The sequence below is a fragment of the Crocodylus siamensis genome, chromosome 15 (genome assembly GCF_052110815.1).
Source record: "Crocodylus siamensis isolate JL-2025a chromosome 15, ASM5211081v1, whole genome shotgun sequence".
NCBI lineage: Eukaryota > Metazoa > Chordata > Crocodylia > Crocodylidae > Crocodylus > Crocodylus siamensis.
In genome coordinates this window covers 13858980-13884645 of record NC_143409.1, presented here as the reverse complement: position 1 = coordinate 13884645, position 25666 = coordinate 13858980, and the positions used below count along the sequence as shown (strand labels likewise).

General features: G+C 47.3%; 1 protein-coding gene across 4 annotated transcripts in view; it reads left to right on the top strand.

Moving 5' to 3' along the window:
• The window catches only part of NTRK3 (neurotrophic receptor tyrosine kinase 3), a 298100-nt gene that overhangs the window by 74840 nt on the left and 197594 nt on the right, over nucleotides 1-25666 (top strand). For all 4 annotated transcript variants that reach the window (XM_090028540.1, XM_090028539.1, XM_090028542.1 and 1 more), the window contains exons 4-5: nucleotides 12699-12767; nucleotides 23269-23426. In XM_090028540.1, the coding sequence (XP_089884666.1) occupies nucleotides 12699-12767; nucleotides 23269-23426 (227 nt within the window). The remainder of the gene's footprint in view (nucleotides 1-12698; nucleotides 12768-23268; nucleotides 23427-25666) is intronic.

Sequence of the window (25666 nt, the reverse complement as noted above, 5' to 3'; positions counted from 1 at the left end):
TGTGGTTTGGGTTGTAGCTTCACCAGGGGCTCTTTGGGAGTTGAGAGCCACCCTGCCCTTTCGTCCCCCCCCCATACCCTGTCTATACAAGTCTCCTGTATTCTCAGTGGCAGGGATTGCATTCGTCCTATATTGGTCTGGCTCACTTTGGGCCTGCTGGAAACCTATGTGTGGGAGGTCTTCTCCATTCGCTCCCTGATCCCATCTTAGGGAAACATGCAATTTAAAGCAAACAGGCGCAATAAACCCAGCCCCTTGCTGGAGTTGTCAGCTGGCACCCCCTGCCCTCAATCGGCACAAATCTCAAATATTATTTCTGTGCAGCGAAGCAAGAAAAAGCCCGCCGTGCAGTTATACTCCAGGTTTGATGGATCTAAAATTACCACCGTGTGGGCTGAGGAGGGGAAGGAGAGCACAAGAAAGGGGTGGGGGAAGGGCTTTGGCTCTCAGTTGCAGGAGGAAAGTAGAGAGAAAAGCTTTGCCCAGCACCGACTGGTTTTAGTTGCACAAAACCTGTTGTGGTTTCACAGTGGTGTGGGGCTGAACTCTGGAGGGGCTGAGGAAACGTGACTGCAGGCTGAGCCAGCTTTAAACACTCAGCCAAGAGGACTGAAGGCAGATGTCCTTGAAGAACAGTGTGAAGAGAGCACAACAGCAGGGGCCAAGTGTGAGAGGGGTGCCCGAACCACACCCTGGCACCTAAAACACTCAGTCCTCCAGAGAAACTTCCTGACTGGCCCTTGTCTCCATTTTGCATGCTGGTCTACAACCTTGAACACCACTACAGACTGGGGCTTCGTTACCTCTCCCAGGAAAGCTAAACATCACTCGGAAATGCTCTAAAAGAAAGGGGTTGGAGTGTAAAGGAGCGACCCAGATCGTGAAGGGTCTGTGGTCTGTAGGGTGCGTGGGCAACCCTGGGGTGAAGGCAGTAGTCATCCACATGGTCTAGTTGCAGGAGCAGTGAGAGGAATAGTGTGGGGTGGACAAGCTGGGAGAGCTGAGCTTGAGAGTTGTGTTGCTGTGAGTGTGTTGCCAGTACTGTCACCCTTGTGCCTCCTCCCCATGTTTCTATGACTTGCATTGCGACTGTGAGCTTTGTCTCAATACTATTGTGTTACAATAATGAATAAAAGCTCTCCACCCCCACTGCTCTTTCAGTAACATCTGGAGTCTGAGTTGAAGCCTTGGTGCCAGGGAAGGCAAAGTCAGGGCGGCTGTAGAGCTGTCTTTGTTCCTCTCCCTTGCCATGGGTCTGGGCTGGTCATATGCGTCTCGGGGGATGCTCTCGCCTGTGTCTGAGAGGGGATCCTGTGGTATGTCAGAGTGGGCGATGACCCTATCAAGCTAGCAGTCAACATTTCTTGTTTCCCTCCTAGGCTTGCTGCCATCCTGGAGTTTCTTCAGCTGTTGTGAGTGGCTGGCTAAGGTCCTGGGCAGCTACCTTTTGGGGACTGTGGATGATTTAGTATTGAGATTCTGTATGAAGTGATGCAGTTCCCATGTCTGGTGTCTCATGGCCTCACAGTCGCATCACAACAGATCGGACAGGGGAGTGATCTGCATTGGACACACAAAGAGGGAGCGGAGCGCTGAGCCTTTTCACATCATAGTGTCCGGGGAGGAGGAGCTGGGAATTTGGCAGCCGCTATCCAGGGGCTGGAGTCAGACTGAAGCCAGGAACGTAGCCTGTCTGTGCGGTTTCGTAGCCCTGCTATTTGTTTGCTTGCGCTGACACCTCTAAGAGTCCAGGCAGTGAGCACAAGAGGGAGAATGGCTGGTGGCTATGAAACACTCAGCATCAATTTAATGCTGAGCCCTGTTCTGCTAACTCATCCACTTTCCCTGTGTCTGAGCAAGGGAGTGTGAGGCTTTCATGCACTTGGCATTGCCTGGTGCTTTTGCCAGCTCTGTCTCAGCTATGACCTATTGGGGGTTTGTTCTGAGCTATCTGAGATTTCAATTTAGTTTAATATTTGCAAAACTTGATTCTGGGTAAAGGCCTGTGCTGCTGCTGCTGGGACTTGCTGGGGTAATTTTAGCACATTCATTAGGGGAAGACAGTACATTTTCCCTTAATGAGCAAAGCTGCTTACTAAGCAGGAAGTCGAAAGAGGGGAGGAGGGGCAGAGAAGGGACACCGAGGGGAGGAACTTGGGAACGTAACACTGCACTGTAGAGGTCATTGCATTTGTCTGATAGAGATGAACATGATGTAGAGCAACTTTCCAGGGGGAGTAGGGGGAGGCTGGTTTAGAGGGTTTATGCTGGCAGGCAGCACCATCCAGAGATGAGGCCAGCGGCTAAGCAGACCTTTTTTGATGCGGGGATGAGTGGGGCACTGAACAAGAAGGCTCCCTGCTGTGCTTACGAGGGGCAATTTCTATGTGAAATCTTGTGAATATTGGCCATGGTACTATCTGATAGAAAAGACTTCATGCCCTAAATGCATATTGGGTTAGTGAATTATTCGGGGAGTGCCTTTTGGGAGCAAATACTGTTTTACACCAGCCCTGGACCTATCTGCCCTTGGTGGGCTGTGTCTCCTCCTCCGGAGGGGATGGATAGAGGGTCATTCTAAGAAAGACAATGCCAGGTTATCAGGTCTTACTTGGGGTCAGCCCTAGCTTCCAGCTCATCTACTGTGGTGAAAAGAAGGATACTAGGCTGATTGAGGGGTCTTCAGCTCAGAGCTCCCTAAGACCTGTCAGGCCGAGCCCAAATATCCATTGAAGTCTAGATCACAGGAGGGATTCCAGGTAAAGGAAATGGAGATGTGGGGTGAGCAGGCATCAGTCTTAAGAAGACTTTCCTTTGAGGCGAGCTGAGGAGGACTTGTGAGTCATTTGCTCTGTGGCACTATAGCTGGTGTCTTCCTCTGGAACCTCAGGCACCTTTGGCCACTGGGGACTTCAGAGAGCCAACGTGAAGCTTGTGACTCCGTGGCATCTCCTGCGAGTTTCATTACGTTCAGCCAGCTGCCACCTGGTGTGATCAGAGGCTTAATTGCCTGAGAAATGAAACACCGGGTGTGTCTACAATGCAGACAGCTGGTAGCATGGAAGTGCCTGAGCTTGCTTTAAGCAGAGCTCAGCACAGGCCACTTCTCAGCTGATTAACCTGCACTGAGCTCCAGAGGACTGCCGGGGCCGGGATGCTGCTGGCACCTGAGTTGGCTCATTTAGAGCTAGCTTGGAAACTTTTCCACTGCACGCTGCAGCAAAGACCTGTGCAGTGGCAGGCTCTCTGGACTTTCCTTCCCTATCGTTCCCTTGTTTGCTCTCACCCACGTGTTTGCACTGGGGCATGAGTCTGGCTGAAGTTGGGGAAACTTTACTTAGGACTGTGAAGTGGATTTCCCAGGCAGTCTCCCCATTTTTCATTTTTGTGGAGACAGTAACACTTTCCCTCTCATATCCTATTTTTCCCTCCATCTGTAAATGAAGGCTGTCCCTAGTGGCAAGTAGGTGGGAGGAGAAACAGCTCTTTGTGGCTTCCCCTCTTCAACAGTGCCCTCTGTTTCCTGCTACCACCCCCAAGTCTGCTGTGACTGCCTTCACCTGCCCCCGGCTGTCCATGTTTAGTCAAGAGAGTGGGTGAAGAGAGCCGCGTACAAGCTATATTGGGGTACTGCCGAGCAGATTAAATATCAAAGAAGTCATGCACCATGCCACTGGCAAACCTGGTGCTGGGAAATGCAGTCCAGGGTGCGCATTTCACCTCTAATTTATGCCTGGCACTGCTCATGCTCGCTCCCCAACAGCTCCGTGGTGCTAAGCCTTTGGAGCAGTTTTTTTGGAGCTGGCAACGTGTTATTAAAATGTGTTAAAACCGTCTCCCATGCAGAAATAAATGTGTCAGGCTTGAGATAAAAGGGAACTGCAGAAGGGAGAGATTCATTGCGGAGGGAGGGGCCTGGGGCTTCCTCCCCACCAGCCTCATCTCCCTGCCACCACAGTGGGCTCAGTTGCAACAGTGTAGTGTATGGTTTAATTACAGAGGCTCTTGTTTGTTAGTGTCATTAATGAGGCATCCAGCTTAATTTAGCTGAATAAAAATGACTTTAATAGCGGGACTCTCTTTGCTGCCGCTTAATTGAGGGAAAAGCAAACATACCATTTCCTTTTCTGCTGAAGTCCAGTTGTTCTGGAGCACACCAAGCCAATTCCTCTCGTATCCTCTTTTACCAGCAAGCTGGCCAGCCTCTCTGAGAGCGAGCGGGAAGAGCCTCTTCAGCTTCGGCCCCACATACCACTCATCTGCTGGGATACAACAATGGCAATTGGCTTGTGTTTCTCTTCTAGAGGGGATTCCACAGCGCCAATGGCAGAGAGAAGCCATGACATCAATGCAGCCATCTCTGAGGAGGGCAGAGGCATAACTGGGCAGGACTGCGCCCAGGGCAGTGCTGTGTGCCCCCTCCCCTCCTTTTCTACCCGGCATCTTCTTTTACTCCGGCCTCAGGCAGGTGCTGCCACTGCTTCGCTCCCCTTCCTGCTGCCAGAGCTGCTGCAAGGAAGGTGCTAAGTTTGCGGGGAACGGGGGATGGAAGGGCGAAGAGCCCCCAAGCTCTATTTTGGGGCTTCCTTAGGCAGGGCCTGGGACTTGTGCTCTGCTTGCCCTCTCATTGCTGTGCTCCTGGAGGAGGGATACAACAATGCGCACTGCCTGACAGTGCGCACAGGTATGCTAGCAGTGATGATGTGAAACATTTTGTGGCCTCCTGAACTGTAGAGGGGAAGGGGATTAAGGGAGGCAGAATAAAACGGTACAAATTGGCATTTGGGCAAGACCCATATTTGTTTACGCTGCTCACTGGAGTTGTCATGATAACTGGTGGTCAGGAGCATTACATTATGCCTCAACCGAATGATAAGTGAGTAGCACAGGGGAGCCTGCAATGAGATCACCGTATTTGGGGTCAGTTGCCCCATGATCAGATTGTTGCCTTTCTCTTCAATGGGGTGGGGGAGGGTGTAGGCCTGTACCTGGGACCTTTTGAGCGTATATTAACTTTTTTATCCAATCAGGGCATTGGCTGCTGTGTTTCTCCTGCTTTACCTGTGGCAGGTTAGGGTGTTATGTCTTGTGTTGTGTCAGGGTTGATGGTAGGTTTATTAAGAAGTTAGATTATGGATTTGTATAGGGTGGTTTGGATAGGGATGATCCTGCCTCAAGCAGGATGTTGGACTAGATGACCTCTGGAGGTCCCTTCCAGCCTGACTTCTCTACAAGTCCATGATAATTTTACTATGGAGCATGGTGGGACTCTTTCCGTTCCATTTTGTGTTAGAGAGGACTGCAATTCTGACTTGTTGGCTTTCAACCATTCAGGTTTCCTTACTTGCTATGCTCTAAGGATGCTGCTCACAGAGCCATGATGGGCCTCCACCATCCATCCCTTCAGCACCCACGTAACCGGAAGGGCAGTGGGAAAGAATACAGCATGTGCCCCATGGAGAGAGAGTGTGTTTTGGGGAACATTTTGCCTGGATGGTTTCCTGCAGTGACCCTTTGTGAAACAGGACGTTGGCTAGATTCAAGGTGGAAGCCAACTGATGTAAAAAAGGAGGCAGAAGACTTAGGAGGTCAGCTGTTTGGATGTGCTGCAGGCACAAATGTTGGCAGTTGCATCCATCCGAAGGGAGGTGGACTTCTGTCCGTGACCGTAAAATGCTTATGGAAAGCTTTTTGCTTCTGATTTTCTTGCAGATTTTTTATACACGATATGCCATGCTTTATTATAGATGGGTTGGCTAGCATCATCTATTATTAAGGGGGTGCAGTGCTTCCTCATGTATGATCCTCTTTTCACTTTCTAACACCTGTGCTAAATTATAATGGATTGGCCTGAGATTTTCCATGCAAAATGCCTACCTTGCGCTGCTTTTTAAATTTCAGCCAAAATGGTCCAGCTGTTTCAGTACAAGGCTAGGGGGGAACGAGCTGCTCTGCTCATGTGAGAAAATAAACATGGATGCCTTTGATTTGCAAAACTGTAGCCTTTCTGTGACATTGTTGTGGAGCCTTAACGTTTGTCAGGAAGGGGGCTTCTGTGACTGGGATGCGCATGCATTGTCACTGTGAAAATCTGCCCCAATTTAGCCAAATTATAAAACCTGAAGCATCACAGTGTATGTGGATTTAGTAGAGACTTGAGTTGCTAAATGACCCTGAAGATGCCACATGCATTGGGTGTCCTCCAGCCACACTATCAGCTGTGTCAAGTCTGGGGCTGAGCATCTGAACTAGGCAGGACAACCCTTTCTCCTGTGCTCCCAGTCTGAGGGGAGCCTCATTCCCGTGTAGAGGGGATAGGAGATGGACTTGAAGAGGGATGGGGGTTAATTTGGGAGAGGGTGTCTGGGTGTAGGCTGGCATAGGAAAGAGGGAAACTGTGACTGGGAACTGGGGTGAAGGAACCTGTGTTCACTGGAGCATTCGCCTCTCGAGAGCCTGGTGAGGAAGCCACTGAAGTCTCAGCATGTCTCTTCACAGATCTGTGACAAGCCACTGAAGTCTCAGCGTGTCTCTTCACAGATCTGTGACCCAGTTAGTTTAAGTGGCAGAAGTCTGCACCGTGGATCCAAAGGTCGCAGCCAAGAGAGATGACCCATATGGCAGATGCTGGCTTTTTGGTTGTAGCCATGTTGGTCTAAGGATATAGGCAGGTAAGGTTCTTTGGGTAGATGTGATCTCTTTTATTAGACCAACTGGGTAGTTGGAAAAAAAAATCTTAGCAAGCTTTTGGGCTCAATCACTCTTTTTCAAGCAGAGACTTCCTATGCCTGAAGAAGGGTGATTGCACCTGAAAGCTTGCTAGGAACTTTTTTCCAACTACTCATTTGATCTAATAAAAGATATCACATCTACCCAAAGAACCTTGCCTGCCATATGGGAGATGAAGTTTCTGTTTCTGTTTCTTTATGGTTTGCTTAAAAAATCTTTTGGGAAATTGCACATGTATTTTGGTTAAACAAATATAACAGTGGCAAAGTCAAACAGAGAAGTTTAGGATGCACCAGAATTAAGGTTGACTGTGCATCCTTAATTCAGCCTATTGTACACATGTTATGACAAAATCTTTAAATAACTGGGAGCTTACTGCTTTTCATCGGGTGCCTACCTCTTTGATCCTGCAGGATAAAGTGGGGCTGGTGATGAACTGGAATGCAGTGAGACTTCTCTTCAGGACCCCTTCATCTGGCTCCTACCCTGGGGGTCTTTAAGAGGAGGCTAGATGTACACCTTGCTGGGGTCGTTTGACCCCAGTACTTTTTCCTGCCATGGCAGGGTGTCGGACTAGATGATCTGTTCAGGTCCCTTCTGACCCTAGAAACTATGAAACTTGTTGGGAGTCATGGTTGGTGTGTAGTAACCAACGCACAGGATTGCATGAAGGGAAAGGAGGGTCTCATGGTTTAGACAAGTTGAAGGCAGTCCTGGAGGTTCAGTTTCTGTCCCCTTCTTATGGTGTTTCTGTGTGTTGCTTGGCAAGTCACTGAAACCAAGCTTTTCAGAGGGAAGTCAATTGTTTGATCCCCACCTTTTGAGCACCCTGTTTTTGACCCCAGGTTCTGAACTGTGGTAGTTCTTATCCTTATAACAACTGAAACTATAGAGAGTTATGCTCTGTACACAAAAATTACTAGGTAGAGCTAAGTACCGTGTAAAACCAGGTCCAAGGCATCACACATGTAGGCACCCCAAATGCGTGGGTATTTCTGACCTTAATCTCAGTTCTGCATCTTCACATGAAGTGGGAATGATTCAGTAATATTTCTGAGTTACCTGGATGTTTGGGTGATGAATGCTAGAGAAAAGCCCATGAGTAAAGGAAGAACCCGTTGTTCAGGCCAGGCTGTGAATGGTGGGTGGTGATTGAGACATGGGGCTGGGCACTGAAAAACAGAGAGAAAAGATATTGAATAGTGCTCATGAAGTGAGCACTGTCCATTTGGTGCCCTGTGTGAGGCAGAAATCCCAGAGGAAAAACAGAATGTAATCATGTAAGTAGAGACTGGATCATCATCCATGCACACTAAGAGGAGTGGATAGAGATTTCCACAGATTCAGTTCTGGCATTTTCCAACAACTGAGTGCTTAACTTTGCAACCATAATAATGTATTTATAATTTAATGTTTGTTTAAAAAAAAAAAAAAAAAAGAATTCCCCCAAAACCTCTTGAGATGAGTAAAAATCTAGTACTCTTTGTTCAGTAATTTTATTAGACCAACTAGGAAATCACAAAAAAAACAAACAAAAAAAAATAAATTCTGCAAGCTTTTGGGCTACCAAGTATGTTCTGGAGATCAGTGATACTGCTAAGTGAAGAGTATCCTGTCCTTATTGCCTAGGACCTCCAACCTTTTATGCGTCTTTGTTAAACTCCCAAGATGGAAGTTGCGAGTGTGTGTCCCTCCCCACGGGTGCGACATGCTGCCTGTTGGATCAGATGGTGTCCCAGCCCTTTGGAAGGAGCATTTCCTGCCAGATGTGAGCAAGTGGCGATGCATCTCCTCTTCTCCTGGCTTGCTTTTAGTTCTCAGAGGGTTATGGAGAACGGACAAAATTAGGAGGAGCGTGTCTGCCTGGCAAAACTCCTTGCGTTAGGGAGGATGTTTCCTTTTTCCATCTCTCTGTGCCCTAAATTCTAATAACACGATCATGCTATTTTTGCTTCCTTATTTGCGTGGAAAGCCTGTTTTGTTTTTTCTTTCCTCTTTCAGAATCCAATTTTCTCTTGACATTTCTGCCTAATGTAGCAAAACATGACCTTTGTGAAAGGACACTTCCAGCAAGAAGTGCTCTCTCCTCTGCATCTCTCTCTCCCTCATCTCTCTTATGGATCCATCCCCTTTTCAGAGCCTTGTCTGTGCTTGGGGGTTGCAAAGCCTTTACCATCCGATTTTCCTAGAGCAGCAGGGTCTTTTGAACCTTCTCCTCACTGAGCTGTGTGATGCCCCTAGAGGCTGAGCCTTTTATGAGGGGCTCTGCCACCCTCTTTGCCAGGCTGCATCTCCTGTTTGTGGCTATGTTGTATGGGTCTAGGCAAAGGGCCATACCTCACGTTATGCTGAGGATGTTAACTGCATGTATAGCATGAGCATCTGTACATTCAAGCAGTAAAACTTGCTAAGTGGTGTGATTGGGTTATAGCAAACTTACAACTTTTTGGTAAGAGGAGTATCTCCGCATCGTATTCAGTAACACGCATTTGGCTATCATCCGACTGCTCCACAGAGATCATATGAGTTCAGGGGCTGGGGCTGGGGCTGGCAATCAGCTGATTGTCCGTCCCATTCCTGGTACTGCACTGGCATCGGTTCAAGACTGACCGTGGCAGAAACTGGGCTCACGCAGTGGTAGGAGCAGCAGCCTTTCCCAGGCTTGACTCCCTGTGGCTCACCCTGCCTGCTGCCCAGTGGCAGAGGCCTGGCTTGCCCTGGTGTGCCAGGGGTAGGCACTCCTGGGCTGGACAGTGCCGGGCATGTGGCAGGGAGAGCATGGCCTCTGGGTGTGGAGGTTTCACGTCCTCACAAGTAGCTGTGCCAGCTGCAGCACCCAGTGCTGGGGACAGTATCTGGGGGTGGGGAGAGGGAGGAAAGAGTGGACACAGCCAGCTCCAGCCCTGTCCAGAGTGGGCTGAGCTCATGGTAAGCATTATCATGCAACTCTTCAGAATATGCTACAACTTTTAACATGGCACAGCAATGCCTGCTACAGTCTAAATAAAACATGTGCTAAGTGTCCTGTGTGACAGGCCTGAAGGAGCCTTTTAACTGTATCATCTGCAACGCTGTATCTGTTTATGTCTGCATGATGCTGTAGCACTACAGGTTAGCTGAACTGACCCGCTCCCCGCAATGAAGCAGCTTACTGCTGCAATAGTTTAACTATACTTTATTGCTAGAGATGCATGCAGATGTAATGGTTCTGTGCTGACCACTTCTATTGGTATTATTTGCTATCAATATAATTGCTCTGCCTGTCTGCACATCCTAGCCTTTCTTTCTTTCTTTTTTTGTTTGCACTCTGGAAGCTAGAAATATATTCCCAGCACCCCGGGAATGGAGGGATCTTGGTTGCATGAATAAGCAGCTTGTGGTTGTGCCCAGAATGATGTGGTGTGTCTTGGAGCCACAGTGCAATGACGTATTGGTGTCATCCTGTCCCCACTCAGTGTGGTGATATCACAGTGTGAGCTGGTCCCCAGCCAAAGGGGATGAGGAGGAATTGAGATGATTTGCTCTGTAAAGAGGCATTGTGTGCGGGCTCCACCTGCAGAACTCCAGAGCTGACCTTTTCAGGAGAGGTTGCTGTAAATCAGATTATCCACTGGCGCTGTGGTAAATTGTCATGGCCATTTTAAGCACCACCGCAACCTAGAATTGGGGTTGACACACAAATGACTTAGGCCCCATTTGCCTTCTGCTGGACTTTGTATTCTTTGTTGTGCAACTCATAATTTAAAGCACAGAGCCCGCTGGTGGGCCAACTGGGAGGGCTGGATGACTCACTGGTCTCGGGAAGGTTGGGCTGAACCGACTGGTTGATTGTGGCAGGATTTCTCAGGAGGGCTGGATGCTCAGATGTAGCAAGTGTCAAGTTTTCATGGGCTCTGGACTCCCTGTGAGAGCATGAGGGAGGAATCCTTCTAGGCTGAATAGGTAAAGTCCCCTTAGGGAACCTCTCTGCCCAGCAAAGGCCAGTTTGGGCTTGTAGGCCTTACCCTTCTGAACTATACTAGCCTGCTAATGGCACAGTCTTCTTGTTTATCCTGAGTTGAATGGCCAAATGAATCGGCCTCCTTGCTTACCAAGCCCCGGCAGAGCTGGCGTCTGGAGTTGCTTCTCTGTGTTCAGTCTTGTTTAGCATTTTCTCTGATTCCACCGAGGCTCCCAGTGCCTGGCCTTTAGCAGACTTAGTTGCCTGGAGCTGCCTTTGTGCTACCTCCTCCCTTTGTCCCATCTCTTCTTTTGCTGGCAGTTAATTTAATGAGGCCCTGGGTTTTTGTTGACGTCCCTTGCATTTCGTTGCCATTCACAGCAAAGGTCTCAACAAGAAGGGTCTCTGCAGCTAGAGAGCAGCCACACGTGATACACTACCATAGCTGCACAGGCCTGGGTGGTGAGGGCAGTGGTGACCGCCTTAAAATAAGGAGAAGAATAACAGTTGGGGATGGGGGTAATGAGAAGCAAAGGGTCAGCTTTAATGGGAAGGACTGAGGACCTGCAGGGCCTTGTTAATGATGGATAATAAGGGTGCAGGACCCAGGGTTTGGATTGGAGCAAATCCTGAAGCAGCTCCACTCTGCAGATCGTGTTCCCTGGGAGTTCGTTGCTGATGGGCAAGGCGGGGAAGATGGGTTGGCTTTCCTACTATCAGCACTCCAGGAATGTGCTCCCAGGTTTGCCGGAGGTGGTGTAACCATGCCCTGCCTCCTGCACTTAGGGGCTAGGATTTGAGATCCCAGGCTTCTCTGTGGGTTTGTGACTGGAGAGTCTTGGCAATAGGCATGAGGTTCAGTGACATTTATTGTTTTAGCCTTTAACTGGTGTCCAGACTTGGGGTTCACCAGTAATTCAGTCCTACCCTTTTGGGTTCCTGCTGAGGAAAACATAAAAGTGCAATGGAGTTTGATGTGGGGGTTTCGGAGTGAATTAGAGGAGGGCTTTGCATTTGGTTACTGCTTATCCATGATGGTGGTAATGGCTTGAAGCTTTGTGAGGTCTCCCTCATTTTTGCTGTACAGTTTTACCATAGCTGAGTCTTTTCAAGTGCAGCAGCTTTGACTTGTGTGATGGCACTTCATTGCTATTGTGGCTAGACTGAGCAGCCACTTGGGATGTATAAAGCTGGGTCCTTTGGTGGGGCTGAACAGTTTGCCTGTTATAAACTTTGTTTCTTTATTGTTTTCCCTTAACCAAAAAAAAAAAAAGAAAAGTCAAAGGCAGCTTCTTCCTTCTTTGCCTTCATGATAATGCACCATCCTCTCTGAATTAGCCTTGTCCCATGGTCTCTCTCTCTTGTTTCCAGATCGTTCATCCCTGTTCTTCCTCCTCTCATTCCACCATTTCCCAGGCCTTTACCTGACTCAGGTGATGTAGCGGGGATGCTGATTTCTAAAATCTTCCTGGACAGAACCGAACAGGTTTACACTCTTGTACTTCTGGCATTGAGTGCTGCCAGATGGCGAGCATTTTCCATAGCTAGAGTAGCAACCCATGGTGCAAGTGGTACAGATCTAACTGATACCGCCGACACGCCGATCTGCTTTAATTTAAAAATCTGACTCTCTGAGTTAGTACTAACATCTCAGATTGTCACCACGGACAGAATTTCAGAGGCTGACATTTACTCTTTGCCACAGTTTGTTTCATTTATTTCACTAGCTTTGCTGAATGATTGGTTTGCCATGCTGTTTAGAGCTGGCTTACATTCTGGTTCGTATATACGGTTCTTATATGCAGTTGATTTTCCCCTATTTGGTTGTGGGAGGGGTGGGAGGAGGATAGACAGTTTGCATTCGGTCTCATAACATTTTTTTCCTAAGCCTGAAGTTGGGTCTTCAAACTACTTGCCTATCTCCCTGTAAATGTAAACTGGAGTGGAAATGATGAGGTTTGATGAACCTGGTAGAATCCAGCACCGGGGGAATTAATAACCATGCATTCTTTCTCTTGTTAATTTACAGAGACCTCTCTGGGAACCGGCTCACCACGCTGTCGTGGCAGCTCTTCCAGACGCTGAGGCTTTTTGAACTGTAAGTTCCATGCTGGAGGTATCTCCCGGGAATGAGGAGGGGAGGATGAAAGGAATAGGAGGTTAAAGGATTCTTATAAAGACCTGTTTTGAAATCTGAGAGACAAGAGTGTGGATAATAATGTAAAACTCCAGTGGGCAGAGTCATCTCTGGAAGGGTTTCCTGGGCATTGAAGCACCGGAGCAGAACTGCTTTTCTGTTAACGCCATAATATCGTGCGAGTTAACACCAAAGGGCAAGATGATAAAGCTGTCTCTGGGCTCATAACTGGCTGACTTAAATCCAGGAGCATGATGTTAAAAGGCACCAGGCCAGAATTTGAGTGGCGTTCTTGAAAGGCCCGGTCTTGTGATATGGGAAAGTCTCAGCTCCCACTGATTTCCAGGATGTGGCTACCATATGGCCCAGCTTCTCCAGCGTTGAAGGGTGCATTTCCTAAGGGGTGGCAGCTTTAAGGTTGGATGAGCCCTCAGCTCTTCAGTAACCAATGCACCTCTCAGATCTTATGTGGGAGATAGGATAGTGCCTCTTGGGGCTTCTGATGCCCACAGCCTGCTGAATTATTGATCAAGCATTCAACGTACCATCTGAAGAATAAGTGGACATGAAATCAATGGAGTGCTGCCCTGGTGACCTGTTTTGTTGAGTTTTAGAAATAGTTGTTTGGTGGATATAAATATATATATATATATATGTAGGATTTATCCCAGAGGATCATGGGAAATTCCATTCATCCTCACCTGTGATCGATAGAGCTGTAAGCTAGAAGTGACTTATGAAAGAATAAAGGCAGTCTTTCAGGTGGGAGTAAATGCGTTATCACCGGTATTACTGCAGTGTATTTTATTTCTGTCAAATTGTTAAATGAAAAATACTAATAGTGAGATGAGGAAATAAGGAAACATCCATGCGATGGGGAATATCTGGCTCTTAAAGTAAAAATGCTGAATTTGGAACTTGTCTGCGTGCTGATTGCAGCTTGCAACTGTTTCAGATCCTGGCTGTGTTCACAAATTTGAGAGAGAGAGGAGTAGCCTGCACTCTCGGCTTCCCATTTGGTCTCATGGTGCAGACTGGCAGTACTTGAGTTGGGCAGAGATCTTTGGAGTCAAAGCTGCCAGAGTACCATAGATCATGTGAATGCCTCTAGTTTTGCCCATTTGGTCATATTACATTTCAGGTACATCCCATTTTGGTAAACGTTTCTGGCCAAAAAGATTGCACAAGCAACAAGGGAGACTGAGGATCCTTCATATTAGGGAATAGAATAGCTCTCCATACCAGACGAAGGGCATGGCCTTACTTCAGGGATTGCAACCCGAAAGCAGATCGGATTGAATTGGCTCCCCACTGCAGCCGTGATGTAACTCATAACCACAGCCCTTTTACCGTGAGCAGGTGAGCTGTATGCAGGAGAAAAACAGAAGTGGTTTAAACAGTCCAGTTCCTTTTGGGGCCACATGCCAGGTGGCTTTCTTGGGAGATAATGAGCCCTGACTGGAGGGAGAAGGGAAGTGGATAAAGCTGGGGCTATTATTACGAGGAGGGGTGGTGTCAGCTTTCCTTTCCCCATTACAGCTGGACAAAGCAAGCTTCAGGGAAAGCAGTACTTCCCAAGTGATTTCTGCTCAAGATCTCACAGTGGCTTCTAATTTGAAAGCCCTGGGGCTTAACTCTGTCACATCCTTGTATCGAGAGCTGGGCTCCACTTATGCCTACGGGGGATGACTTCCTTTAAGCTGAGGCAGAACAAACGCACAATTTGAATGTCTAAGAAGCGGACAAATTACAAAGACCTTTGATTTTGGATGCGTCTCATGGGAGGTTTCCTTATGGAGAGAAGCCCCTCACCAAGGCTGGCGGTGAGCAGTACAGCAGGGCAAGCAGGCTGATCTAGGAAGAGAGAAAGGAAACATTTTCTTTATTTGAAGTTTATCATGGTACCAGGGTAGTAGGGTATGACAGGGCAGGGATGTGACAGTACAGGCTCCACAGAATTTGAGGCATGGTTGAGAGGAGACCAAAATGCTGTAGGGCTCACGCTACAGGGCTGATGAATCATGAACTCAAAGGTGCAAGGCAATAAAGGGTGTTAGGGAGCGAGCCACAGGAGCACAACTTGGCATTGTACCTGAGGGCTACGTGGCCAGGGTTTATACAATGAAGTATTGTCCATCTCCATGATTGGAAGAAGTTAGCAATTGATGGGCAAGGAGAGAATTAACTTTTAAAAATACCAAGAGGATCAGTGAGTAGAAGACAGGTGTGTTGAGCTTCCAGAAGTTTTTCAAGCCTTAGAAAAAGGAAGGGAAATATTTGTGGATCATGTGAAGCGACCGGGCAGCACAAGTGGAAGCTAGAGAGAGTCTTGTTGACTATCAACTTGAAGACAGTCAAATAGTTCTTGAAAGGAAGAAGCTGATGAAAAGAAAAGCTAGAAGCAGAGAGATGGCCCGTGCAGAAAGGTCAGGTTGAGTGGGGTAGGCCCTGCAAGATCTTGGAAAAATAAGCATATTACTGAGGTACAAGAACATGCGGTCCTCTGGAGAGATGGGGCAGAGAAAAAGGAAATGGGGATAAGTTGGCCTTTCAGTGGCAACAACAGCTTTTTGGGGCAAAGGTGGAGCAATTGGCACCAAGAAGACAGTCAGTAGGAAGTGAATTTTGGCTTGGGCACAGTCATGCAAAAATTCATGGTCCTTGGCATTGAAAGGCAGAAAAGTTTGTGAAAGTGGAGACACATCCGCTGTGGTCTGACTGGACGTAGCACAAGGGAAAGAAAAGATAGGAGGACAACTTCCTGAAGGACTTGGGAGGAGAAACAAGCCACCTGAGACAGAGAGGGATGGAGTGTAGGTCCTGACAAGCCATTCACAGGAAGTGTAGGAGAGGGGAGAGTTGAAATAATAATAATATGAAGATCTGGCTGAGAACTGGGAATCTTCTGAAGAGCTGCAGAATTCAATAGCTGGGGGTTTGCGGTTTGGGCACTTGGAACCAAACAGCAGGAATGAAATGTGTTTTTTAAGGCCACAGTTTCTTTCTTTCACTGGCCAGAGCCAGCCTCCTCATCTGGGTACAACCCAAGAGAGAACAGCAAGCGGTCGCTTTCCACTGATGCTCTCCCTGCTTCCAGCTCCTGCTGGGACAGCAAGCAAGCGGGTTTTTTTTGTTCCTGGCATCCTTGGCTAAAGTTAATCCAGGACCATTTTGTGTGGGCATAGAGCGCTGCAAAGGAAATCCCTGATCAAATTGTATTCAGCAAACCTCAAAAGCAAGACGGGTGGGACAAAAATATACTACCTGCTCCTGGAAAGCAGCAGTGACCAGTGAGTGAGTCCAGCTCGCATGCATTCAAACTTAGTCTGACCTTGAGTTTCAGGTGCCCAGGTAAAGACTGCATACGTTCATGTAAGCCTGCTGTGCATTGTGTGCAAGGGATGGCATCCGAGATATGCAGCAACGCAGACAGATTGTACTTTCCAACCTTTTTATCCAGGGGCCACAGCTGGCTTCCTTTATCACGTCTTTGGACAGCTTGGAATTACATTTCAGGAGACTTCTCTTCTTTTTTTTTTCCTTAACAAATCAGCTGTGAAAACAAACTTTCTCATGACACCAAAAGGTCTAAGGTTTTTGAGCCAGTTGTCTATTTGCTTTGTTAAGCACTTGTAGTGATGGGAACCCACACCTTGGCCTTCAGTCCCCCTGAAGCAATCTGTACCTGCTTCTTTACCCTGCAAGACTTTCTGTAGCAGTGTTCAAGGCACGGGACATTTCTGCAAATGTCTTGAGCACAGGTTAATATCTCATGTGCTAGAGGCTTGAGGACTTATTGCCACTAATAGCCACATTAATAGAATTGGAAATAGGCAAAAGATGCTTCCCTGCTCTTTTCAAGGGGCTGAACTGACAGTTGGAAACCGTGCATCAATCCGTACATGAACTCTTGCCTTTCTTGTTCCATCCCTTTCCACCAAGGGTTCTGAAATGGTGGAGATGGTGAGACCCTCTACAGAGGCCCAGAGACTGGGAATTAAATAAAAATAATTGGGCATTTTTCTTTCTTTTTGCCAGACACTCCTTTTCATTCAAAGGCTCAGCAAGTCAGGGTTGGCCTCCCTGCCCGGGAGAATGTTTTAAGCTGCAAGGCTCCAGATGCTCAACCATAATTTTATCAGAAGCAAAATGGATATTGTCAGAGCACTCGGACAACAGGCCCAGGAAAGTTTTAAGACTGTCTTTGTTGGAGGCTTTCAAGAAGAGAGTGGAAAAGCATTGGGCAGGACTGCTTTAGGAATAGCACGGTCTACATTCATGCTGAGGATTGGATAAGACCTGTGAGGTCCCTTCTAATCTTAACATTTGGTGATTCTGTAATGGAAATAAGGAACAGATTTTCTGGTCCTGTCCAGGACTTCAGTGCAGATACTTCTTGTTTCATGTGATGAATAGACCCCTCAAATCCTGGACATGGCTCTGTGGGTTTTGCATGTTCCACCCAGCTGACCTACTCACGGTAGAGTCATTTTAGCATGAGCATACATGCAAATCAGTGATCATCTCAGCATATTCTAGGAATCCAGAGACATCTGTCCCACAGTGCTTCTCACTACTCCTGGAGCAGGATTGTCAGGGTAATTCCTACCAGGTAGTGTGTTGTGGAATGGAGGTAGGAGGCTTGGCTGAAATGGGTTGCTATAATATTAGCAATTTCCATTCCACCCTTTGCGGGCTGATCTGTGTTGGTTGAACTGCATTAAAGGCTTTATTCTAGGCATTACAACCAGGGATTGTGTAATTCCTGGACTGCAGAATGTGCTTAGGGACATGGACCTTTGGAACGTGAAGTGCCGAGGGTGCTCTGACGCTCTGTAATTCCAGCACATCGGAGCAGGCTTGATTAATCGAGTCTGCTGGAGGGTGGCAATTGTTGCGCTTCAGCAGCCTTCTGCGTCTTGTGTATTAATGTCCTGCACTTAAAAAATGGTGGCAGGGGCTCTAGAACTAAAGCGTGCTTAGTTCAAGCACCCCCACCTCCATTTTTAAGTGTGGGGACACTGATACACGAGACACAGCGGTGCTTTAATCAGAGTGGCTTTTGGAGTCGCTCTAACTAGAAAACCACTCCCAGAGCATATGTAAAAGTGCCCACCCGTTCTAGTGGGGGTGATTTGGAGGGTGACACCAGGAAGCTCAATGCGCTTTGAGAAGTTCTCAGTAGCTCCTAGCATGCAGTGCACCTCACGGTGACAAGCAGGAGTACTGAACACATGGCTCTTTCATAAAGATCTAACTTGTTGCAGTGCAGATGGAGTCCTTTTACAATTGAACAGAGCGCTGGGCATGAAACAGATCTGCAGCCTAGAACATGCTCAAGTTGTTCTGGCAAATCCCTTCCTATTTATTGTCGGTAGGGCTGAGCTATCCATATCTGACTTGATCCTTCTTGGTTGATGTACAGTTCAAGCTCACCTTCTGGATACCCCCTGAGGCATCTAGACCCTGCACGTGCTGTCCAGGGTGACTTCATGCAGATGATATCCTAAGTCTGAGTCCATCATGCCTACCAAATCTAGACACCGCTGCCACTTGGATTGAAAGTCAGACCCACTCGTGCCCATATCCTGTGCCATTCACACAGTTCTTGGACCTCACTGAGCAGAGGGTTGGTTTTTGTGTGATGTGCTAGTGTGTTTCTTTCTGCTGCCCTGTAAGGGATGGCACATGCCAAGCCCAGCTTGTGTGAGTCCAGTCTCCCATGCTGACTTGATCCTTTAGCTCACAAAGGTAGATCCCCTTAATGGGTGGGACTGCAGTCCATTTATCCACATAGTGGGGTTTTCTTGAAGGGTTGTTTTAATAGCCATCTGACAGTGGGCTGGGGACACTTCTAGCCTGAACATACTGATGAAAATGCCATTTGAATCTTGTCATCCTTTCCAAAAGTAAACTGTGCTGAATGTCTCCTGAGAGAAAACCCTCAGCCTTAGATCTTGCTGCAGCCCTGATACGGGTGTTAAGCACATGGCAGCATCTTAAGTGCAGTTAACTTCCTGAGGGTGCTGAGGAAAGGGACCGCAGCTGTGGAGAACATGAGCTCCTCCTTGGAGACCTTTTCTAAGTGACAGCAACACAGGGTGGAAAACTCTGCTTTGTGAGGTGGCCTTTTTTCCCTTGGGTATTATGGCTTTGATACCTCTGATTGCATGACATACACACTGGGGTCCCTTCTATGTTTTTGGTCTCCTAAAGCCTGATAAAAGCAGTGGAGTAAATACACTGCTTTCCCTTGGTCTGTCCCCATCTTCCCCCCAACAAATGCTGCTCTTCTGTTCCTGCTACATTCACCTGAAGTTGTCGGTCATATTGAGTGCATGCTAGGTGGGCAAGGTATGATTGCCATTAAAAAATCAACATTTGTCGACAGCGACCATGCAGTTGCACACAGGGGGGCATTTGTATTATTCACAGGTGTCTCTTGTGGAAAATGTTGCCTTTTTAATGGCAACCTCTGTACCTGGAAGGCCGGCCGTAGAGCTAGTGGTCAACCAGCTTATAATTTGAGAGCAAGAACTACATCCTTTCCATAGAGGGAAATCATTGTGCAGATCAGATCACTGGGGCACAAGCACACTGCAGACACATATTGTCTTTCTGCTTTTGGGCTTGTGGCCTTCGCTGGGACCTGTAACAGGGGAGAGTGGTGTGCTAGTGTTGGGCAGAAAAGAGAATAGGCAGGAATTCTGCTCTTGGGTTGGATTTTTTTTAATGATTGCAGGTCAGCGAGAAGACAGAAGGATGCTTTCAGCTGCTGTGGACAGTATGGTGGATCCAGGAGTAGAACGGCCTGGGGGCTGAAGCTCCCTGTTGTAGCACAGGGGATGTGCTTTCCCCGCTCCTGCAAGGGGGCTCGCCTGGAAGCATGTGCTCATAGCAAAGAGCATGGGTGTCTCCACCAGGCCAGGAACGCTTCTGAGGAAAGTGTAAAGGAAAATCAATGTGTATATCTAAATGGCTCTCTCCCCAGAGCAGTGGAGTGCCAGCTGCTGGTGGCACTCGAGGCGTCCAGTCGACAGCAGGAGTTAATTTGTGCAAAAGCCCCCCTGGGTACCACGATTAGGACAAGTTACATCACTGATGTTGGGGTAGGTCATTGGTAAATTCTGCCCCGAAGCACGCTGCTCCTGTATTATTCATGGGGCTTCATGCATTATCGATGGGCTGGGAAGGCTGCATTCTATTACTTACCGATCTGCCCCTTAAGTGCTATGATGGCGGCACTCACCAGAAGCCTGATTTCGCGGTGATTATTTTGAGCAGAGCAGAATTTTCCTTCTGCTTCCAACTTCCCTTCTCTACTCCACTCTGCCGAGTCCCAGGGTGTAACTCGGATTACCCAATGTGCTGTTAGCAGATACCATAATACTTAACCATGTGCTACCCCGCAGAATCATGTGCCGTCTTCTTCTTGCCTCCACCTAACATCTAGTCATGCCAGGAGGAGTTCTCTCGGTGTCCAGGGGAGCAGGGACTCTGAGCTCACCACCATGCCGAAGTGATTCCCAGGCCTGTAGAGTCAGGGGAGTATGTTCCATTATACACTGAAGAAAACGATCTTCTCCCAAATCCCCGAGACCTTCACAGTGTCTCCACATGGCTATCTTATCTACCTCCACACCTTTCCCTGCTAGATGAATTAATTCTCAAGTAACCTGGAATCTAAAGTGTGCTGATTCTTTGGAGGGGAGAAGAACCGTGCTTGATCTAAGTTTAGCCAGATGTTTCGGCTCAAATGACTGGGTGATTCTTTGAAGGGCGGTGATGTTGAACGTGGCATCGTTAGGTTTCACTTTCAATAGCACTTTGAGATAATGAGGGACAGTTTTCACCAGACCTGGCAGCTCCTATTTCAGGCTCCCTAACAGTTGTGACATTTGGAGGATTACCTCTACATTCCCATCTAAGTCAGATGCATTCCTTTTTTTTTAAACAAAAGGTTAAGTTCTCCAGAAACGCCACTTAGAAGAAAGCAGAGTAGTGGTGCTGCATGTCTGGCAGTACCAGCTTGGCCAGCCATTGATACTTAATAGTGCAAAGATGCAGATGCCATGGGTAGGAGTAATTAGACCATCAGAAAGCCCTGGCTGAGTCTTCCATTACCTCAGGGGTGAAAGGGGTCCTTCTATTTTCAGGTGGCTGAGCCTGGATTTTGCAGTAGCAGTTTCTGTGTGCTCAGATTGTGGAGGGATTCCTGACAGCCTGACTGAGCTCCATGGGCCCTTTCCCACTTTTATCCATGCTAAATTTTTGCACTGCTCCTGCACTGACACCTACCTCCCTTCTTTTGGCTAAGCAAGACTGGGTTCTCATCTCCTCCTAGGCCCCATCCACTCATATCTCTGAGGGGTTCATGCAAGGCCTGAAAGATGCATCAACAAGGCTGGATGAATGGACTATAAGGTGAAGAGAAAACTGGGTGGAGCATTGGGCTTAGAGGGTATTACTTAATAGCTCAATGTCTAGTTGGCTGCTGGTATCAAGTGGAGTGCCTCAGGGATTGGTTTTGGAGCTGGTTTTGTTCAATGCCTTCATCAGTGACTTGGATGATGGCATAGCACATGGCACCAAGCTGGGGGTAGTAGTAGATACAGTGGAGGGTAGGGATAGGATTCAGAGTGATTTAGACAAATTGGAGGACTGGACCAAAAGACATCTCATGAAGTTCAATAAGGGCAAGTGCAAAGTCCTGCACATAGGAAGGAATAATCCCATGCACGAGTACAGGTTGGGGGGCTGACTGGCTGGGTAGCAGCTCTGCAGAAAAGGACCTGGGAGTTACAGTGGACAAGAAGCTGAATACGACCCAGCAGTGTGCCCTTGATGCCAAGAAGGCTAAAGGCATACTGGGCTACATTAGTAGGAGTGCTGTCTTCAGGTCAAGGGCAGTGATTCTTCCCCTCTATTCTGCACTGGTGAGGCCACACCTGGAGTACTGTGTTGCGTTTTGGGTCCCCCACTACAGAAAAGATGCGGATAATTGGAGGGAGTCCAGCGGAGGGCAACAAAAATGGTGAGGGGACTGGGAGACATGACTTCAGAGCCAGAGGGAACTGGGCTTATTTAGTCTAGAGAAGAGAAGACTGAGAGGGGATTTAATATCAGCCTTCAACTATTCAAAGGGGGTTTGAAAGAGGATGGAGCTAGACTGTTTTTAGTGGTGGTAGATGACAGAACAAGGAGCAATGGGCTCAAGTTGCAGCCAGAGAAGTTTAGGTTTGATATTAGGAAGAACATTCTCATTAGGAGGGTAGTAAAGCACTGGAACAGGTTACCTAGAGAGACTGTGGACTCTCCATCCTTGGAGGTTTTTAAGACCCAGCTAGACAAAGCTTTGGCTGGGATGATCTAGTTGGGGCTGATCCTGCTTTGAGCAGGGGTTGGACTAGACGTGACCTCCTGATGTCCTTCCAGTGCTAATTTTCTATGATTCTATATAAATGAAATAATTAATAGGTTGGAAAATCAATAATAACAAACATTCCTTGTGTTTGAAACATGTAAGTGTGTATTAAATGCTGTCTATTAAAGGCAGAGTTCCCTTCTGTCCCTCCCAGCCAGGTCAGTGGGGTCCCAGCACAGCGCTTCTTGATATGATTAATGTGCACGATATGCTGTGTGTTAACTTGAGTCCTACATCGCTGGGAGCCTCAAGTTAAATACTGAGGCACGGTATTAAGGACAGGAGCTGTATGTTTTGTTCAGCACACCCAGATGGCTAGGGGATTTGCACTGAACTGACCAATCTCTTCCTCAGAGGGTCCTGGCTCTAGAGGCCCTGCAGTCTTAAGACACAAATTATAATTATACCTTTAGGGGGAAAAGTGGCTACATCTGTTCCTTTGAGAGAGGAGCTCCTTGATATTCTAGGTCTCAGTGGGTCTGAGTATTAGGACAGCTGGGTAGTCTTAGTGATTTATAAATGCATTTATGGGTAGTCTTAGTGATTATAAATGCGTTTATGTGGATGTTTAAAGTCTTGGAATCTTATGAACCCAGATGTTTGAATTTGTGTGTCCGTGTGTCTGTATGCTTGAGAGAGAGAGAGAGAGATTGCCTCCTTTTGGATAAATCAAAAGTGTGACCTGAACCCCCATTCCTATCCCCTGTTTCATCTTATGATCTCTCCAGGTGTGAGAATACTTCCAGCATTTTATTATGTTGCCTAAGGTTGCACTTGAACCTTGGATCTCAAAGCCGAAAACCCAGCACAGTTACTAACTGCATCCCTAAGGTCCTGCCCCCCTTCACCATCCCAGGACATCCATAACGTCTTCAGGCTCATGGAAACTCATAGCAGGATGTACAAAAACGGTCCATAGCAAGGGTGACCCTCCCTCTTATCACTGGGTGCTCAGCTTCTCTGTGGAGATCCTATATAACCAGTGATAACCCTGTTCATTCTACCCCACCCCTTGTCTCACATTCTCTTTGTCTGTAGGAGGCTAGAAAGAAACCCTTTTAACTGCAGCTGTGATATCCGCTGGATTCAGCTCTGGCAGGAGAAGGGTGAGGCAAACCTGCAGAACCAGGAGCTGTACTGCATGACCATGGATGCTGCCGTCATTCCCCTGCAGGAGATGAATATCACCCAGTGTGGTAAGGAACAGCCTGCACGTACATACTTGAGCCTTGCTCCTATGGCATGGGGCAGGGGAGGCCAGCTGGCCTACCATGGAAGGGGAAGAGTGCTCCGTGATGGGAACCATTCTCGAGAACAGTATAAAGAGCATGGTTAACCTGCAGAAATGACTGATGCAGGATAGCAGGGCCAGTGGGAATAAGGTGTTTCTTGAAATAAATTTGGATCACGGATGAATAGAAATAGCATCTTTCATTAGGTAGCCTTCCTCAGGGTTCAGGCATTGTTTAGATTTGGAAAGAAATTCCTCCAGTGGCATAACAATTTGCAGCAAAGAGCATTGTGACCAATTCCTTTGTTACTCTGAAGAATCAGCGATGGTCTGGTTTTGGAGATGGGGTGTGCTTCATGTCTGTTTAGTGAACTCTGGAACCCATGCATCTTAGAGGGATGATGCCTGACTTTTTACTATTTTTCTTTCTCTTTTTTGCAAGTGCTCATTTAAAATAGTATATCCTGGAAGTTTAAAATGTATGTTCACTTGTTTGTGCGCACATATGTATATAATACAGTGATTCTCCAGCAGGGTGCCATGGCCTCATAGGGTGCACTGTTAGAGGTGAAAACAGGATTTACAAGATAAACAGAGATTTCAAATAGGAATCCATAGTATTAAAAGCTGTCTGACCTGCTATGGTCTTTCTGAGGTCTTTGCAACAGAAGAATTGCTTCTAGTATTTGTCTGTAGTCAAAAAAACCATGTGAAAACTAATAAAAGCTGGCATTTTCTGATGGGTGCCTCAAATCTGAAAAGGTTGAGAACCTCTGGTATAATATATAAAATTATCTGCGCTCACAAATGCGTGTGTATGCTTGCGCGTGTGCACATATTCCTGTAAGTAGTTTCCCTCTTTCTGTTGATATGGAGCAGAGGCTTTTGGATGAGATCAAGAGCAACACAAATCAGGTCTGCTCCTTCCCTCCACCCCACCCCACCCCACTTTCTTTTTGTTCACCCACCTCTGCTCCCTTTTCTCAGTATTAATTTCAGCTCTGCCACTGCTGTTACTGGCAAATGCCCCTTTGCAGCATCTGGGGAAGGGCAGCCACTATCAACAGAACAATTACATTGTCTATAAGTGAAGAGCTGTCAAATGCAGAGACTAGGAAGGAGGGGAAATGCATGGTGTGTATGTGTGAGTGTGTCACAGGGGTTAGATCCCTTTCTTTTCTAAGAATCTTAGGGTGTTTCTTATAACAAATAATATACAAATAGTTTTCCAAAGGAAATATGGTTTTTCAAGTTTCTGACGTCCTTTTTATTCTAAGCCTCCTTTATTAAACCCTGGACATTAGCCAAACAGCCTGCGTGTAGGTGAACTGCAAAGATTTGAGAGACAGTTGTAATTTCCTCTACAAATGGGAAGAGTAATCTTCAAAGATTAGAGGAAAAGTCCTTATGGATCAAGGGTTGGGGAAGAGGTGACTTCATCTATTATTAGATTTCGGAGGATTGCAGGGTGTTGATTTATGTACACAAATCTCTTGGGTTTCTCATGTGGCCTGCACTCCCCTAACAGGGGAAGAAGCTAAGTTGCTTTCCTTCTGAAACTGCTCTTTGGTTCAGAGTTTTAGTGGCTCAGCACCACATGGATGTAAAAGACTCTGGCCAGTTGATCTGTGTGTCCTGTCCTGGGTCCTTGGCATGGGTGGCACAGGGCTGATGTGATGTAAACCATGGCAGGCTATTCCACAGGTTTTCTCCCAGTGCCTCTGCCCCATTAGTTTGATATTCTTCAACACTAAACTAGTGCCTCTGGGGCTCTCTCTGCCAGTGTCTCTTAGTCCTAGCCGTACAGCATCCTTGCTTTTCTTTGCCGCTTCCCCAGAGTTGGGCACGCACGTTGGGAAGTTCTGTCCAAGTTTTGCTTACCAGGAAACCCCTAATGCCCTTTGTCCCCCTGGACTGAAACAAGTAAGAAACCGTAACACTGAATTCATTGGTCCAAAGTCTTCAGGGGGAAACCCCCCCAAATAGCAGCTATTGCATGAATAAGTTGCTTTTTAGCCTCATCTCATTCATTCAGGGTCTTTCTTCTTCCCCCACATGCACCCTGTAATCCTTCCGCTTGTCTGTTCCCCTTTTTATAACTGCTGGCAGTGTTGGTTGCTTGCTGTGTGAGTATTTGATACCAGTGGCAACTCAGTGGGAAGGGGAGTAAATCAGAGCTGCTCTAAATCAGTGAGTCTTTTTGGA